Genomic DNA, 19,746 nt, shown 5'->3' with positions numbered 1-19,746 from the left:
CTCACAGGCTTTATGAGCTATCTAAAATAAATTACTATTCACATTTGTACATGGCAAGCAACAATTGCTGCTAACCCCCCTGCTGTTAAATAGTACGATACTGACAGTGGTGACTGATGACTGATTTCAGAAGAAAACAATAGTGGCAATGAAAATTTTTTAGAAATGGGCTCTTGTTCTGGCTCAAAGTCTCCAGTGACTTGTAATCATGTTTACAATGAAATTTAGTAAAAAATTGACAAGAGAAACATTATCCTCTATAGCACAAGATTTTAACTGGTCCTAAACATGGGGATCATTTTAATACTCCAAGTAAATTTATTGTGGAATGTTTTGCTTGGCAAAGTGTGAGTGAATGTCTATATACAATGGACAGTGCGTAGAAACCCTGTGTATTTTTACCAGTATCTTACTCAGCCAGCCATTACACCCTAGTGCAAAAAAAAAAATTGTGCATTAATATTTTGCGACATTAATGGCTGATTGGGGAATTGGAAAAACTGCCCTATGAATAAAATATACTGCAAGTTTTCCTAATTTTAGCAAAATTTCAATGGTAAAGCATTTGCAAGTGTATGCAACCTCAAGGAAGGCTGTCTCCTACTTCAAGAGAGCTTTATTTCTTCAGAATATTCCCGGGGATAATCTGTGGTGCTATCATTTGTCACAGTACTCAATGGATTTATCCAAGTGCCCAGAAGAACACATTGAAAGGCATTCAGCCGCATACAAATATGAGAGTCTGAGGCATTAAATATGACAAATTGGCATGACTTGGCAGTTCTTCCTTATAGTGTGCCTTGGTTTGAAGCAGATGCAGCCAGGCATTTTGATCCAACTTTAAGATGAAAAAATATTCTTTGTCTGATCCCCCGAAGACTGACACGTTTTTACCAGAAAATTTAGCTGCATGTAGGCTGACAGAAGATGTTAAAGATTACAGCAGCAAAGCCAAGAGAAGGGAAACTGGTATATGGCACCAAAGGAATTACTGCTTGTCCATCAGAGGTATGGCTATGAATCAGTCATATTGGGCACTGACGGCTATACCACTGTACAAACTGTGTTCAGAGTCGTATCAAACCTCACAGCCTTTGCCTCTGTGGGTTTTAAGTTTGTGTCATACATGGGATTTTCAAATGAAGCTTGTCCATTACTGTTTTCGTGTCCAGCATATCCATTGTACTGTACTTTTGGTCTTGTTCTGGGGAAAAAAAGACAGGAAATTATCATTAGCAATAATAGACATTTTAATATTTCCATTCTGTTTACATACAACAGCAAGTGTCCGGAATATCTTGCACTGCTAGTGGTAGTAACCTCCAGGTAAGTGTCTGCAATTCCAGTTATTCTAGATAGATCTCCCACAGCATGTCTTTCTACCTCCATACTAACAATAAACACTGCTAAATAACTTGTCCAAATACCTGTAATCAGATTGATCAAATCCTGATTGATATTCACATAAATGTTGACAATTCAGCATCAAATGATACTGAAACTAACCAATCTTTTATTTTTGATAGTGTTTTCTCACCATGAAAGATTTATCAAAATTTCAAGAACATTCACATTATTATGCAAAGCTCTGTTAGAACACATTAAGCCAATAATTAAATGAAAATAAATCAGAATTGTGCAGATTTTTCTGATATATCTAGCAAAGTGATATCCTCTGATATTATATTTTAATATATTAAACTCAAATCTCTTAGTATCTAGAAGTATCTAAAGAAATATAATAAGTTCAGAATATGGATTTATACATATAATTGTATTAAGGCAAGAAAGGAGATATAGAGTGCAAAATGTAAGTGCTTGGTGCTTAATAAAACAATTTAGAATCTCATAATATAACTTCAGAAAAGGGTTCTTGAAAATCAAATTCTTATAAAATTACTCACTTTTGGATAGCAGATAGGAAAAGCTATCACTGAAAGATATCACTAATGGAAATTGACAACATGGAAATAATTATGTTACTAATAAATGTGGTTGTATGCCTATTTTAATTTTATAACAACTAAACAATCTTAGAAGTTAAATAGGAGCTTTCTTAAGTACATGTAATTAAATATATTTTAATTTTGCTCAGAAAGATTGGGATGCAGTCTTCATTCCTGAAGTAATCCCTATCAGCAAGGTACAACTGTGTAAAAAAGATTTAACAACCCTTGTTCTAATTAGATGATGTTTGTGTGAGATAGGCATAGCAGAAACATCCATAAAATTGTACCATAAGACCTTAAAATTCTCTGTTACAGAGAGCCTCTAGGGGCATAATTACCACTACATCATTTTGGAAGTTTCATGTTGTTATTCTGATCATTAATGTAATTTCAAGAAAGACCCTTCAAAATGTATAGATTCTGTTCTCTTTATATTGGAATATCTTTTCTTTTGAAAAGAATAAATTTGACCTAAAATTAATTCACATCACTAATCAACTTATTAATTTTTTGATGGCAATATGACACTGATATCCCCTTTAAAACCTGCAGTTTAATGTAAGTAATTCATTGAAAATAGAAGAAAAGGAAAGATATTCTTTGAAATATTAAGTTATGAGAAATATCTCCTATCTCAAATATAATGCATTTAAATTAGGCACAACTGCAATGCTGCACCAGCCATATCATAAACAGAGGGATTATAGCTGCTTGTCTAAAGAATGAGTTTTATCTCTCTCAAATACATACTGCTGATGTAGGGCATCAAAAATTTCACAGAATAAACTACAAAATGTACCCTTATGTCACAAAATAATTTTTTTATGAGTTTGCCTCCTCTTTCTAAACAATATTCCCTTTTCATTCCATCTCTTCTACAGATTCAAATGCCTAGGCATTCATAATGCTCTTAAAGCTCCCATCACCACTGCAGAACAGGAGCTGTCTGAAAATATAGACCTGTAGGCATCAGAAAAGCGTCTTACAATATCAAGTTTGAAGATCTAGTTGACAGCTCTTCCTGAGCAGTTTGTGTCAACAAAAGGCTATACTACATTTCAGGACATGGATAATTTTAACTGCAGTTCCCAAGTTCAAGCCCCATGGCACTTTGTTTTTCCCAAATCATCTAATGCTGAAATGGGCAGACAGTCTACTGCATCGTAGGGCACTGGTAGACCTCAGATTGTCTGTGTGATTTCTTGCAATCACAAAATACCCTTGGCATCATGATTATAGAACAAAAGTTTAAATAGCATGTTCCTGTTATATACTGTTTTGCAAATAGTTCTCAGAATGAACAAATTTTCAGAAGATACACAGATATCAGCCTTCAAACCACATTCCAGACAACATTGTTGGATTTATTCTATTATCTAGTGACATATAAAGGTTTTATATGACCTGAAGTGGTGCCAATTCTTATAGTAATCACTAGCAGACTCAGCACATACTGTAAGTAGTCATATTATGGGCGGTTCCCTTGTGGAATTTATGGATTTTTCAGCTTGTATAATTAATACTAATATGCACTTTGAAAGAAGCAGCATATATTCAATTTAACAAAGCATTAAAATGAAAAAATAGAACATGTGACCTCAGATTTCAATCTGATTCAGCCTAATGAATCAAGAAGTTTGAAAGGTCTTTGCTCCTTAACAACTAATTTTTCAAAATGTACACCATTAAGAACAGCTCTTAAAAGAACTGTTATTAAAAGCTTTTAGCACTGTGTTCTCTAGTTACCTATGAAAATCAAACCAAAAAGCTTATTAATAATTATTGAATAAATAATATTTACAATACCTGTGTTTGTAGAGGTAAAATGCAAACCCTGATAATATTAGAGCAAAGAATGGTACCAGGATGGCAGCTGCAACTGAACTGCTGTTTGTACCATAATAGTGATTTGAAAGGTCTGTGTCTGCACTTAAAGGACCTGAAATAAAAAAAAGGGGCAGAAATAAAATTTCCACATTATCTACAGGTAGAAATAAAACTCCCATGTTATCTAGCTAATGATATTTTTATTTAAGAGCTAAAGAAGATGGTGTCTTGATCAAATAATTCTATTTAAAAACTTGAAATAAATAGCATGCAGAATCATATAAATATTGTTAATTCCACTTCATGACATATCAGTAACTATCAGAATTATTTGAAAATAGTATTCAGCAAGCAAAATAATTATGATTATTGACATAATAATCTGATGATGACTCAGTTTAATAAAGTTAAGCCATATAACTTCTAAAAACCAAATCAATTCTGCAATAGTACTGTATGCCAGCAGTCTTAATGTTCAGCTTGGAAACAACAAGCAATGCAAGACCACAACAAACAAGAACAAGGAAGGAAAAACTGAGGTGACTGCTATAAACCACAGTTGTTCTGCTTGTCTCAGTAGCCCTCCCAAGTCTGCACCTGTGTCCACGTCCCTCCAGCAGCTGTGGATAGAGCAGTGCAGAGAATGCAAACGCAGTGGCCCGTGGCACAGCCTTGCCACAGGAAATTTTATAGAAAAAAATATGTTTTTTGAGATCCAACTCCATGTTGCCAGTTTGAACTCACAGCTCTTCAGAAAGCAATATAGGTCCCATTCAAGAAAGAAAGACCAGGACAGAGGGAATTTACAGAGAGGAAAGAGCTTGCACAGGATCTGTACTTGATATTCTGGGGTATTACTGCTATTGAGAGTGGAGAAAAACAGGAGACACTGCTGTTTACCTCTCAGAAATACTCCAAACCACCAGTACAGAGTGTTTCAAACACCACAACTCCCTCATTGACAGCAGCAGCATCAATCGGTCTTTTCAGGACTCTAGTGCAAACCAGTTATACAGCAGAGACATGGCCACTATGCTAATTCACCAGTCTACTAAAACATCTAAATAAGTTCAAAAACTAAGAAAACAAAAAAACAGAGGAAAAAGTAATAATTCTCCTATGATCCCAGGAAGTGTTAAAGGTCAGATTGGATGGGGAAACTGGCAACCTGATCTAGTGAATAGTATCCCTGCCCACGGCAGGCAGTTTAGAAATAAATTATCTTTAAGGTCTCTTCCAACCCAAACCATTCTATGATTTCTTGCAGTTCAAGCTCAATGGAAAAGAAAAATCAGATAAGATTTTTTTTTTTTTGTGAGATATCTTTAAATCATAATCTTTCAACTGTCAATATTAAAATACCTTTTGCACATTTAATTTAAAAAAATGTATTAAATTTTAGAAAGCAACTAAGTTGCCTTCAAAATGAAGCCAACCTCCCTAGGAATTTCAGTATTGCTACATTTGATCACTTAAAATATGACAAAATATTGCACTACAATATTTTTCTCTGTCTTAATCTTCTATCAGGTTTTAGAATTCTTTACATATTTTTCTGAAGAACTGGTGAAGGAAAACCTTTTCGCATTAATTAACCTATTATTGTGGTAGATGGGATCATGTTATGAGCTTCATCACACTACTCTTAATGTTGAACTGTTTTTTTAGAATACAATCATTTTATAAAAATCTTGGGATTTAGTAATCCAGTGCTTGTCCCAAAACTCAAGCTGTAGAAATACACTTGGCATAAATTTATGTATTTGTACTGCATTTTACATGTACTGGACATCCTCCAACTTATCTAAATTACAGACAGACAAACTATAGTCGGTCAAGCAGTAACAGAAGTTTTAGAAGTACTGATTTAAATGTTTTTTATTGCTTAGAAGAAGTGACAGACTCTAAAAGAAAACCAAACAGACAAACACATTTAGTTATCACTTTCTTCATCCTATACCACCACAATCTCTAGCCTTTTTTTCAATTATTTGGAGTAATTAATAAAAAATATGAAAATTATCAAATTCATTGAAGTCAACTTACACCAACAAAAATCAGGAATTTATATTCAAACTCTTATACAATTTCAAATAGAAATATGTTTGATCAATGAAGTCTTAACTTATATCTCAAACCTATCATCATGCCACATATGATAGATACATTTCAATGTACAAGTAGCAGAAAAACTATAAAATTCATAAAAAAAATTCTAAGTATGAACTTTTTGGTTTATTTAGTTAATTTTAAAAAAGTGTTGTGTAGCTCAAGATATAAAATAAGGCACAAATTTACACTTAAGAGTTTCTTTTAAGTTATCTATGTTGGATAACTGAGTCACATTTAATACTTTACACAAAATTTCTAGTGGGGAGTCAATCACATATTCTATATCTCTACAGTTTTTGAAGTACCACACTTAAGGTAATGAAACTTGAAATTTTTGACTGAAGTTTACAAACTTTAATCTGAGAGTTTCAACCTTGAGTTGAACAGGTTCAGACTCGTCATTGCATGTGCATTTCATTAGGAAAAGAACCTTCACTGCAGTTCTGCATAATCTGAATTTTAGTCATGTATGAGACTCAGTATCATTTCAACATGATCTGGTCTACTCATTATAATAATTTTCAGATCTTTTTGTGATTAAACATATCCTGATGTGAACTTCGTCATTCTTTGGACAGCATTATCATTGTACTGCCCAAACTAAGGTAGTAATTGCTACCACATCTAAAAACAGAAAAGTGGAAATACCTAAATATACACACAAACATACACAAAATGTATGCAAATGATAATTTGATTTACTTTTCATTAAAACAGACATACTTTGTCACTGGGAAATGTGTTACTTTTGAAGAGGGATGTTCAGTAAGATTATAAATGTTTTTGGGTTTTTTTAACAGTTCACATAATAAAAGGGCTTTAGCCTCCTAAAACAGCAGCAGTCAGGTGACTTCAAATTTTGGTAACACACAGTGAATTAATTAATGTACAATCTGTGCACTTTTATTCTTGAGGTGATTGAAAAGTAATTTATACCTAATATAAAATAATACTTTTTAAAAGAAAATACTGTGCAACCTGATCTTATGGTGGGAATCCTGGCCTTCTGACCCAAGCCATTCCATGATTCTGTGATTAAGAACATTTTCTTATCATTGTGTGGATCTATCATATGCATTTCTCCTTTGTCTTCTAGCTCAGGGTTTCAGCTGACTGGCATCTGTACAGTATGGCTCAGTTTTACTAAGAGAAATGCTGTTCAAGTCAGAGAAAATGTGGCAGCAAAAGCCATGCAAGTCTAAGAAAAGTAGAATTACATGCCTAAGAGTAATTTCTGAAACAAGGATGGTTAGCAGGCCAAGGATTTAAGAGAAAAAAATACCAACACAGAAGGAAAATCAGCAGCTTTCAAGGAACAACATAGGCTGGAGTTTCTTCACCTGACTGAACCTGCTGGACAGCAAAGACTCTTTGGATAGGTGCCTCACTGGGTGTAGACGTGTGTTACCATACAGTTTCATAACTCATTACTCCAGATATCTCTTTGTGCTTTAGCTAACATACAACAGCTCTGTACCCTAGAGCTTTCAGTACCCTGTTTAGATGTAGAGTTTTCTTGTGGGTGATGAAGCTGTGTGAAATGATCTGGAGAGGAAGGATGATTTATAAGTGAAATTTAAAATTCACATCTCATGATATTCAACAGTTTTAAAAGTTGATTCATTTTCAGTAATGGATGTGTATTCCACAGCCATTGATCTAATATAACACAGATACAAATTAATTATGCATATTTTATTTTTTGTTAATATGTTATGTCAATCTAGACAAGTCAAAAAGTACTTTGAGGAAAGAAAAAAATGAAAGAGAGGTGGGTCATTGTATTTCTCCACAGAAAATAAATACAGGAAAATAATAATTTTGTGAAGAAGGTTTCTCACAATTTTTACACAATTTTAAAAGAAGTGTCCAGACTGGAATGAACAAGATTTTAGAATAAACATCTTCTAGAAATTTAGTTTTGACTCATATGCACTCAGTAATTGCTAAAACTGAATTTAGCCACAAACTTGCAGCCTTTAGAAACAAAGTTGCTATAACCTAACAGACAAAAAGGCCCGAGAAATTACTGATTACTGGGCAAAAGAGGTTAAATAATTTGGTGTCTCAACTTGAGTCTTTTAAGAAGGCTCAGGTATAGTTCTAGTTTTCTAAACAGATTTCTAACAAATATCTTTTTCCTTTGGGTTCTTTTCTAAGGCTACATCCAAAATTGCTTCTAAGAGAAGATAAAAAGTACTAAGAAAGAAAAGTTCTTTCTGTTTTCATGTCATTAGGTTTGAAAACTGAGCATATTCAGTTGTTTGAGCACAGTTCTAATAATGGCAACATTGTGGGTTTGATTGCTCTATGAATCATTCTTTTAAGAGCTGGACATGATTTTCCTTGTGGGTCTCTTCCAACTCAGAATATTCCGTGATTCTGTAATACCCACTGAGGCCAGTCTTTTTCTAGCATTGTGTTATAGAAAATCATTCATAAAATACCTTGGTCTTTCCCATTTAACTAAGTGGTTCTCCATAAATGCTGTCTTTGAAATATGCTTGCAGATGGAGAATTTCATATTGCTTTATGTATGCACCAGTTTATGTATACTTTTGGCTTACTGTAAAGGCAGCAAATAATTTAACTTAAAAACCAGAAATAGTTTAGTCTTCAGACAGAGGATATATGAGATCACCATCTTAGCAAAATATTCATGAAGAGAATAGATTTAAAAAACAAAGCAAATTACCCTTGAATATAAGAGGGTATTGACAAATATGACTTGTATTAGATGGAAATTTGCTGTTTCCTTTTAGCTGTTAATTATTGAATAGACAATAAGCAATTTATACAAAATCAGTGTCTTTTTATCAATCTTGTAAAAGAGATGGTGTCTGCATTTGCAGCATGCTCTCTACCGAGATGTCAAAGCTTAAGATGAGAGGTCCTCAGTCCAAGAATGCAGGATTAACTTGGACACTCCAGCTCCTTATTAGCCTTATACAAACTGATCACAGCTCTAAAGGGTGATGTGGACAGTATTTCCCACTACTGTAGAATACATCCACTGGAGAATTCTCTAACTGTTTAACTTTCTGCTTATTCTTCAATTACCACCATGAGTTATTAATTTCACATAGAATCAAACTTTTATTTTAGGTAGCTGGCAAACCATGGATATATTTTTTGGTCTTGCTTAAGAAAATAGCAAATACAAGTATACATACCCCCCAAACAAAAACAACAAACCACATTCTTACTCTTTCAAGATACCCAAGGCTGCTTAACTGACAGATGCTTGAATAAATGTTGATGGTCTACTTTTACAGTGTGATAGCTAAAATCAGAAAGCAAAAGCAGCTTAGATATTACAGTAGGAAAGATTACATGAAGGTAGAGGCAGACATATAATCTGTCCCACACAAGAGTTTACTCTGAAGATTGAATTTGTATTTGGCTTCAATAATTGGCAGTTCTTAGGCTGGGACTCTGAAGAGATGGGTTTCTGCCCCTAGTCACTAAACATACTTAACAATTTGAGAGATGGCCAAAATTAGACAATCCGCAGCATAACTGCTATTATGGTACTTAATAGAGCAATGGAGTACAAGAGAGATTCGACAGAACTCTAAAGAGCACCAGGTACAACACCAATGAAGCCAGTGGAACCAAGGCAATTTATAAAATGTACATGTAGTCTGCCATAGACATATTGGCTAGGCTGTCTCCTCTTCCTAGACCAGTACTTTTCTGTGAATATACTGTGCTTTGACCACTTTGCAGTAGATCCAAGATCTACACTTGATATTTGCCAAAAATTTTATGAGTGAAAATTTCATAAGTAAATACTTTAGTTTTTATGATAAAACTATTTTATGAGCAAAATAACTAGTCTTATACCAGCTACTAGAACACTTGAGTCCATAGCTGTAATACATACCTCAGACACTCATTTAATATTTTTGGCAGTGAAGTAAAATTCTGTCCAAATACACATACATTCTGGAAACATCCACCAGCAACAAGCACTCTCCAAATGACACTGGCAAAATTATAGTTGATTCTGTCCTTTTAATTTCTTATATGATTTTGACTACAATTTATATATTTAAGCAGGAAATGTGTTTGCATTGCATGATATCCCTGGTACTCTCAAAAAGAAATTCAAGTGCTTGCAATGGCATTCTCTTTAAGAGCATCCAGTACTTATTAGGTTGCTACACTAGAAAACCTATGATAGTAATGTGTTAAGCAGAGTTAAATTAGGATTTGAACTGTATACTTCAAATATCATATTTGGTTATGTTTTTTAATAGGAGTAGTGCAAAATACACATGCCCACTTTATCTAAATAGCTGAGTTATTCCTTGAATTCATTCTTGCGAGACCCCAAAAGATGATACATATTAAAGATCTATGAAAGCATGTACCTTGTCTTTGGAGCATAAATTTTCCAAAGTCTTTTCCATGTACATCACCTTGATAAGTAAAAACTCCTCTTTCAAGGCCTGAGCTTACCTAGAATATGTTGAAATAGAAAAAAAAGATTTCTGAAATTAATAAATAATGTTTGGTCATTTTTTTTCTGACTCATACTAGATAATATGGAGTACAGATTTTCACTTCTAGCCTTTAAAATAGTAGTGACTTTTCTATGCTTATACAATATTTATTATGTCAAATATTTTATTTTATTTTATTTATTTGCAACAATATTAAACAAAGTTTCAAAATAACACCTGGAATGATTTAGAAATATCTAATGTATATTGTTGGGTTTTAAAATTCTTGAAATGACATACTCATAATTGAATTAGTCTGTTGTAAGATTTAAAACTGTTTTCCATAGAAAGCATCATGAGGCAGAAAGAAGAAATGCAAAAAGTAAAACCAAAATGCACTGAAATGCAAAAAGTAAAACATCTTCAAGATTAGGTGTACTTTTATTAGAGTGAACTATTTACCAAACCAAAAAAGGGCAATATTACTAAAGGTAAAATTCCCACTCCACCTAAGGAAACAAAGCAAAAACATGGCAAAATGTGCTGATTCACTCCTCCTTCCCTTTCATAAACTAAAAATTCTAATCAGACTAAAGCAGATAGAAGTTTGCATACATATTTTTGAAATGAATGGTAATCCAATCTCGACACTGACATCCAGAGTGCTGGATTACATATTTGTAAGACAAAAAATGGATACACTTATATAGATAATTACAAATTACTTCAGAATTTAATATCAGCCATCTTTAGCATGGCAACCTGGGTACTTACATAACCATCTAGTGCCCAGTTGTCGTTTTCATACTTGCTTACAAAAATGTCACTTGGTCCTTTAATTTGAAAAGCTTTCAAGAGCAAATGGGCTTCTTCCTTCTTGTAAACACCTATTAAAATAAAGGAGGCAAGACATACCTTTTAAACAAATTTTCAACCAGTTTGTTCAAATATCCCTTAAAATCTAATTATATCACTTCAGAACTAAAAGAGTTTGTAGAAAACATTCTACAATAAAAGAACTTCATAATGTGAAAAAACCTCAAGGTTTAAAGGACTGTAATGGCTGGATCCTATTTAACTGATCTTTTGCCTCATGATACTTGGTAAGAGTATGCAAAGATAGGTTTGTATTTTTAATTTTATACAGAATAGGGCAAGAGCAGTTGTATTTTTACACAGTATTTCAGGAATTCTGAATACAGATAGTACTCCTTTCCTGGAATTTCCTTGACCTGGAAAAAAATGGATTTTACTGACATCACAGCAGGATATTGCTACCATAGATATCAGTAGTGCAGTAAAAGAAAATTCCTGTTTGGCAACCAACTAATGCAGTTCTTGCTGAACTCTTGATCTTAAAAGATAGTGATAGCTGATAATGTTCTTTTCAATAGAACTGTGATGAAAGGCTAATTCTGAACTTCAGTTAGATTTGCAAAAAGAAATACATGATGTTGATTATAAAGTATGCATAATTTACGATGTAATTTTATTTTCTGTGCCTATATTATGCTATGCCATTATTAATACCACATTATTTTAAGGTAGATATTATTCAATATTGATTAATTGAGCTTTCCAGCTTTACAATTCTTAATATGCCTATATACACTTCATCTGCACTTCAATATTTCCTGTGACTTCAACACACCAATGCTATCCAACAGTCTGAGATGAATAAACTCTATCTCAATATCTATTTGAAATATAACAGCTTAAATACGTGGGTGACTGCACATAAAGTAACAGAAGCCTATGCAGACCATTTCATTAAAACCTTTCTTTTTGCAAAAGAAAACTATTTTTAGCAAAAATATAAAGTTTTTGTTTTATTTTCCATTTGAATGAAAATGCATCAAAACTGACCAGATTAAAAAAAAATATATAAGAACTTCTTTAACAGCAAATTCTGAACCTACCTGATAGTTTGAGCTGTATGTTGGATGCCTCAATGAATGTGGCATTCACTTTGCTGCTTGTAGTATTGAACCAATCAACAGTGAGAGTAGCAGGCTGTCTTTTTCCTAAATATTCATAAAACCCTTTCCATAGTGAATTTATAAAAAACACATCTGAAGGAACTAAATAAAAGCAGGGTAGGGGTGAAAAGAAACAAAGGAAGAAGTAAACTACAATGAAATAACAATCATTCTAGCCATACTTATGCTTGTAATTTTTTTAGACAATCAATCCACTGTTCTAACAAGGTATTACAGCAAAAATTTGAAAAACAATACAGACAATAAATCTAATAACCTGTCCACACAATTGCCTATAATATACTACACCTGTCCATCATGGTATATGTTCTCAAATAACCTCACACTTTCTAGCTTGTGTGATTCAGTGAATGTCCTCAAGATTATGAAAAAACATGGACTCTTCCTCTAAAGCTCTGTACCTTTAAGGTATGAGGAAAAAAAAAATATTCTGAAACCAGAGATTCCTGGAATGGAAACACTGTCTTAGGCTATCCCTTTTGTTTCATGGATCTCTTGAAGCAGCACTGTGTGATTTTGAACTGAGTATCAAACGAATATTCAATTGAACTGACTGAATTTCTGGTACAGCTTTATCAGTCATTTTTAGACTTCAAAGCTTTTTTTCCATACAATATTACTGCACCTATGAACACTGACATTTTCAAAGAATGAAACTTTTTTTGATTTAAAATTTACTGCTGTTTCTCAGCAACTGCAGTTAGAATTATCTGAAGTAAAAATAATACAAAATGAAGCTTGAATTACTGGAAGAAGTATATGCATTTGGATTATTTATTTGATGTGTTTGGTATCTTTCCTCTACACAGAAAAAAAAATATTTAGGTATTAGATGTTGTATTTTAAATTGTTTAACTAAACACATCATATCTTGACAAAATGACATCCCTAGCAAGTATTAAAATTCACCCTTACTATTCATGACCACTACAAATGACTAAATTCTAAATTTCTAAATAACTAAAGATTGACATTAGAAGTATTTCCACACTCTTCTAATTAAATTCTTAACTTAAATAAGCACCTTTTTTTTTGCATTTTGTCAAACTCTGGGCAAATATAAAGGCAGTTGTCTTTTCTGAATGAAATTTAACAGTGCAGGTATTCTCTGTATCCATTTTTTAAAATTCCATGCATATTTCCTCCTCTACCTAATCACTTATTGCAAAAAGGAAATCCGGGGCAATAATATTTGATATGCAAGACATCTGAAAATCAGAGGGTTGATTAGCTGTTGACTAAAGGATAAATAACTTCTTCCATGTCTTTTAAGTTGTGCAAAAGTCACAAGCAAATGTTCAAGCTCAGTGTGGAATGATTTGAAAATATCATCAGCATGTTATTCGTTCTATCACTGGATTCCAAATAAGCAGAGAACTTTTAAATGGCTTCGAGTGTAACCCTGAGTGTATTCCACTTTGAATAACTGGAAGCGTTCAATTTCCAAAGTAAAAGTCAGTGGGTCTTTATTCAAGGTTACCTCAACTTACTACCAAAAATCTGTAGCATTACATTTCAATTGGTATGTCACAGTCCTTAGAATTTGTATAATTTCTGCAAATATGTGGATTCTGTAAAGGGTCTTTCAGACTCTTCTTACTACTCATTTCTCATTTTTTGCTACAATAGTGACATAGCTAAATTTGAAACTTGGTATTCTAAAAAGAAATATTACAATTATTTTTGTCTGTATTTTTAATCAAAATTGTGTGTCTGACATATTCCCATGAAGGTGAACATCTAGAATTAGTGGTATGAACCAGAGAGGTACTTTGTAAGACTTTTATAAAGGACACCATACTTTTATAAAGGACTCCATACTTTCACCACATTCCAGCATGTTCAGTACATAGTTTGTCTAAACAACTCTATCAATAATAGCTGTTAAGCATTGCAAAATACTACCACTGACTCAGAATTTACAGAGTTTGCATTTGCAGATGAACAGAATCAGTAGGGAGAAAAAATTGTATTACTGCTTCCCCAGACATGTTTTTTTAAAATGTTAAAATACAAGTGCTGCAGTCCCCAGGGATGCTGCTTTGGAGAGGCTCTGAGACAATTGTGCTGAACACTTACAAAGTCCCACCCCCTGTGGGCAAATGCAAAATGAGTAAAATGAACTGGCTATTAGTATTCCAATAGTGCACTGACTGCACTGATTGTTCTCAGGACATGACAATTGGGAAAATCCATGGCTACTCATTAAAACAGCTTCCTAACTATTTATTTGAAGACTATACAAAGCAGTGAGAACAGTGGAAACCAGACAGAGTAATATAGTTCTTAATTCTCACATGGATATTGTAATAATTCTTTAGCTGCAACTTATACTTAAAAATGTAAAAATGTTTACTATTTTTTATGAAGATATTAATTCTGCCAAAAAAGCCCAAACAAAAAAATGAACAAATAACTCCCAACAAACCAATAAATATAACTTGCATTCACTTGTCTAAAGGTGAAAAACCAGAACATGATTTTATTCTGTTACGGAAACTGTAGTTTACCAATATTAACTTAATTCTGTTCAAAATACAGATAGCAGCAAATCAAATTGCATCAAAAGTCAACATAACAATGTAAAGAAAGCATTTCAAAATACCTAATGTTCTATAACGAAGAGAATTAACAATTTTAAAACACATAATAACAGTGCAGAGCTGTTTTTTGAAAACCACTTAAAATATTTTCTTCTTAATAACTGTCATTTGTTAAAGATTTGCTTTTCTGTTTAAAATTATTGGCACTTTCAATAACAGCATTTAATTATTTTTTAATAGCTTTTAAATAGTACTTATAAAAACTAGTTATAAAGGACATAATATTATGTGAATTGATACTGGCATTCTGCACAGTGAATATATTTGGAAACTAGGACTACATTTTAATTTGTCATTGAAATTTCAAAACCTGTGTGGTAGCAGATTAGTGCATACCTTAGGTGTTTGGTGAGGTGAAGCCTCCAAAAAATAAAGACTATATATTAATTATAATGAATGAGCACTATATTCTGCTCTATTGTAAGTCTGTAGAAGTAATGTATTTCAGAAGAACTCATTTTTGGATTCACCTGACACTCTCACTAATAAACTCTCCAGGAAGGTTAATTATTAGCAGAAATGCCTTTTTATCCCATCTATTCTACAGAGTCCCTCTGTGAATTGCCATGAGTGTGAACCATTAATCTTATTTTCCCTGCAGCTTTGCTAAAAACCAAAATATAGAATTGCAAGCTCATTTATTTGGTGACAACTCTGCTTATAGTTGAATAAGTTAATAAACAAAATTAGGACTTTCGTTTTCGGAATGAGGATTTCTCAGATGCATTTGTCTATTTTGTCATTGGCAGGAGGAATAGGTTAACTGTATACATGTTCATTAGGTGGCATAGAAAAGTAACAGTAATGTTTGCCTGCCTTGCCACCTGCCTGCTGGTCCACACTGTTTTGGAAACCTTATCTTGGAGTACATGTAGAGTTTATGTGAAATGATGGCCAAGAACATTTCAAAAACTGGTTTTGGTGTGGGGTTTTTATACTTCTTACAACACTTGCAATGTGAAGGGCAGAACTTTTAGTGAAACTAATCCCTGCAATTATAGTATACACTCATTATAAGGCTCTCCATTATAGCAATATCTCTGATAAAAAACTACATCAAATCTGAGGTTTGTGTATATAAACTTTTGTCTGTTTGAGAAGAGATTTTGTGCAATTTACAAAATTGGCACTATATAAATTTTAAAAAAGTTCTTTGTGAAAGAATTTTATTGACTAGGTTTCACATTTCACCTGTAATTACAAAAGACCTCAACATTTATATTCTTTGGAAATTAGTAACAAATACTTCACTAAAATATTGGAAATAGTTTTATTATCCATAGCAATCTTGGGTGTAAATCAACTTAATTTATTTAGATCTAAAGCTCTTCTTGTATACAAACCTGGAGTTTTAGTTATTGTTTCATTAACTTCTCTCACTCCTTTACCTACAAGTAAAAAGACAAATTATCATTTTCATGAACATACTTGTGTGGTTTTCGTTTTTTTTTAAATAAAATGTTAAAACAATACCTGTTGGATGCAATCATCTTTTATCCAATAGAGTCACTTTTAAAACAGAAATGGCTTGTCTTGAATACTTTATATGTTTAAATCTATTCACTTGCACAAAAATATCAGAAAATAATTTAGGTAAATAACATTTTTACTGTGGAAAGTTGTAGGGCTAGCTAAGTATCTCATACATTTAGGGCTAAAATGTTTATATCAGTCCCAGTGCTATAAAAGAGAGCCTTATAGAGGGGACAAATACTGTATCTAATTATGAATAATAATATTTTAAATATAGTAAAAATTGTGTTAGGAAAGACCGATGCATTTATGACACAAACCAGCAAGAGCCAGAGAGCTGGATTCATATAACAGGATTAGGTATCATGGGAAAGGGTCACAATTTTTGAATTAAAAAGGTGCAATTTGCTATATTTCTGGTACACACAGCAAAGTTATGTCCATTGATTCTTATCAAATTCTGAGCTCATCATTTGGCAGATTAGACAGGATAGTGTCCCACTGGAAGAAGACTTCGTCTTGCATACTGGAGTTTTTTTTTCTCTTTAGGAGCAGAAATTCACTAATTAGACTGATCACATGCTAAGAAAGCACAAAAAGTGTAGGATACTCAATGAGAATTGTACGTAAAGACTGTAAACCAATCTATAGAAATCTTTGCTGCATTTTACCTTCAATAAATAAAATAGCAAAAAGAAAAAAACCTCTCAAAAAGATGATTTTTCTCAAATTATTAATGACACAGTATCTATGAAAATAAATCCTTTAGACACACAGAATAAAGATAAATTCTGATATGTAGATCAAATGACAATGCTCAATCAAAGAAGTCTGCCCTTACATTAAAGAAAAATAAATATTGCTCAAACATCAAAACTATTCAGGACACTTTGATATATTAAAATTAAAAATCATACTGCAAAAACTTTCCCATGGCATCAATTTTTCCTCTATTCATATTCTAAATATAATTTTATTTTTCTGAATTGAGAACTAATAGCCATGGTGATTTTCATGTGAAGAGCAAATTCAGACCTTATAACTATATACTTAGATTTATCCTAGAAAACCATATGAAAGTTACACTGATATAAAAGTGGATTATAGTGTAGAGACCTTTTTCTTTTTTTTTTTTAATTTTTATTTTATAAGATTTCCTTAGACTAAAAGTATATCTGCATTAATCTAAAAGCTAGGATACTAAATAACTTTTCTTGTTCTTATAGAAAATCATATATTAAGCGCTGAATAATTTAAATACTATTTAAAACTGTGACATAACAACAAATGCAGCTAAAGTAGTACTCAATATTGTTAAGGTTGTGTTTGCTGTTGTTAAGGGTAAACATGTATGTGTTTCTGTGCACTTGTACACCTTTTACTCTTCCATGAGTTCTAGATGTTATGTTCACTTTGATTTCTTCACCATTTCTTTCATAAAATAAAAGCTGTTGTTCCATGTGTGTCATTAAATAGTAAGTGGAAAAAATTAATTCTACTAAATAAAACAAAAATGTCAGGGAAAATTAATTCAAACCCAATAGGATCCAAGAAATCACTTGAGTAATGACTTACTTTTACAAATAGGTGATTTTCCTGTCCATTTCATGTCTGGTTTACATGTCCGATGCTCTGATCCACCAGCAAGAAAAAATCCTGGCTGACAGGTATACACCAAAGTGTACCCTAAAGTAGGAAGGTCTATTGCTTTCACATCTACATGTGCCGGTGTTTCTGGCTGCCTGCAAGCATGAGCTGCAAAGGGGTTTTTACAGTTAGAAAACGTAGTGGTAAGCAGTTTCCATAGAATTAGACAATCCAAGTTGAAATAAATGCATGGCAACTCTGGATAGTTCTTAGCAATGTCAAGTAGCTATTGTAAAAGTAACACTCAGAGTGTATAGCTATATTATTGTGGGGTGGAAATTATACTATTGTGTATTTTTAAAGAATAAACCAAAATCAAATAATGCTAGGAATCAGAAAACACTTAAAATGAGGGGAAGCACATGCCATTGTACATGATGTAATAATTGGTCCTGTGAATTATTGTACTGTCATAGCTTCGAGAATCACTTCCACTCTGTGTTCTGAAAATTAGAGTGGTTACTGTGATAAATAAATGCAATTCAATTGAAATAAGGGTTCCACAAGAATGTTTTGTCATAGGACATTGACTATAACAGATTTGGTTACTCAATATACTTCTTTCTTTGTACCACATGGTGTTCATTTATAACAACCCAAAGATAATTTAAAACAGCATAAGAATCTAAGGTAATTGTAATGAATTACTTTTAGCTTAGGTCAGTGTATTTTATTACAATAGTTATTTGATGTCCTCCAACTCACACAGAGCTATAAGTAATTTGCATAACCATACATAGCCCAGAAAAGATGGGTTTTGCTGAGTTCTAGTTTATGATTCACAAAATACTAGGCAACAAAATAGTTTCATGCATATTTCGGGTCACCTTCCATTCTTTATTAATCCACTACAGACACAAAAATATTTCTAGCTTAATTAAAGTAGCTAATGCAGTAGGTTAACTATAACAGATTTTTTGAGTAAAACTGATAAAATTATTGTGAACTTCATTTAAAAAATCTGAAAAATCTTCCTTCAAATTAATACTCTAAAGATATCTTTGGTCTTTGAATAGGGAACAACAACAAATAAAACATTTAAAAATATGTTTTAAATAAAACTACCCATCCTTGTAGCAAATAATTTGTCATGAATTTTCACATGTATCACTTTGTAACTCTTAAAATTGCATACTGTTCTGAGTCGTTAGAATAGAAACCAGACTTACGAATGCATTCGGATTGTATTCCACTCCAAGTTAGGTTAGCAAGACAAGAACGAGTGGTAGATCCCTGAATATGATAACCTTTTCTGCATCTGAAATAGACTGTGCTCCCAACCTAAGGATCAAACCAGAATGTTAGACAGAAGAAGGATCCATCATGTGTAGTCAGATATCAAGACAGTGATAAGTTAATACAGTTTTTTTCAAAAATAAAAATGTCTACTTTTTACAGTTTCTAGACTTATACTTTTTTTTTTTTAATGTGATGAAATAGTTGAGTAATTGATTCTTTCATGATCTTATTTGAAAGCAATATGTGGAAAAATACTGACTGTTTGCATGGAAAAGAATGATATTCATACATTTCTGCTGATTAGTTTTTCAGTGTGAGAGAAGCAAACTAAATGCCTGAGATGCCTCTCTTTCCTGTATATCACTGCATATATTTCAATAGTCCATAAAGTCAATTTTCAAAGGCTTTTCGTAGTGTGATTTAACTAAGTATGGGGTATTTTAGAATG

At 32.6% G+C, this 19,746-nt stretch overlaps 1 protein-coding gene across 1 annotated transcript in view; it reads right to left on the bottom strand.

Annotated features, from left to right (window-relative positions):
• Positions 1 to 542: 542 nt before the first annotated feature.
• Positions 543 to 19,746, bottom strand: part of CSMD1 (CUB and Sushi multiple domains 1) — a 1,093,428-nt gene continuing 1,074,224 nt past the window's right edge. Inside the window, exons 63-70 of the mRNA XM_053974810.1 lie at positions 19,229 to 19,340; positions 17,988 to 18,167; positions 16,283 to 16,327; positions 12,256 to 12,417; positions 11,111 to 11,223; positions 10,265 to 10,352; positions 3,756 to 3,888; positions 543 to 1,204 (exon numbers count right to left, since the gene is read on the bottom strand). Coding sequence (XP_053830785.1) covers positions 1,045 to 1,204; positions 3,756 to 3,888; positions 10,265 to 10,352; positions 11,111 to 11,223; positions 12,256 to 12,417; positions 16,283 to 16,327; positions 17,988 to 18,167; positions 19,229 to 19,340 — 993 coding nt within the window. The 3' untranslated portion in view covers positions 543 to 1,044. The remainder of the gene's footprint in view (positions 1,205 to 3,755; positions 3,889 to 10,264; positions 10,353 to 11,110; positions 11,224 to 12,255; positions 12,418 to 16,282; positions 16,328 to 17,987; positions 18,168 to 19,228; positions 19,341 to 19,746) is intronic.

Source organism: Vidua macroura, chromosome 3 (genome assembly GCF_024509145.1).
Source record: "Vidua macroura isolate BioBank_ID:100142 chromosome 3, ASM2450914v1, whole genome shotgun sequence".
Classification (NCBI taxonomy): Eukaryota; Metazoa; Chordata; class Aves; order Passeriformes; family Viduidae; genus Vidua; species Vidua macroura.
This window is presented reverse-complemented; position numbering and strand designations above follow the sequence as displayed.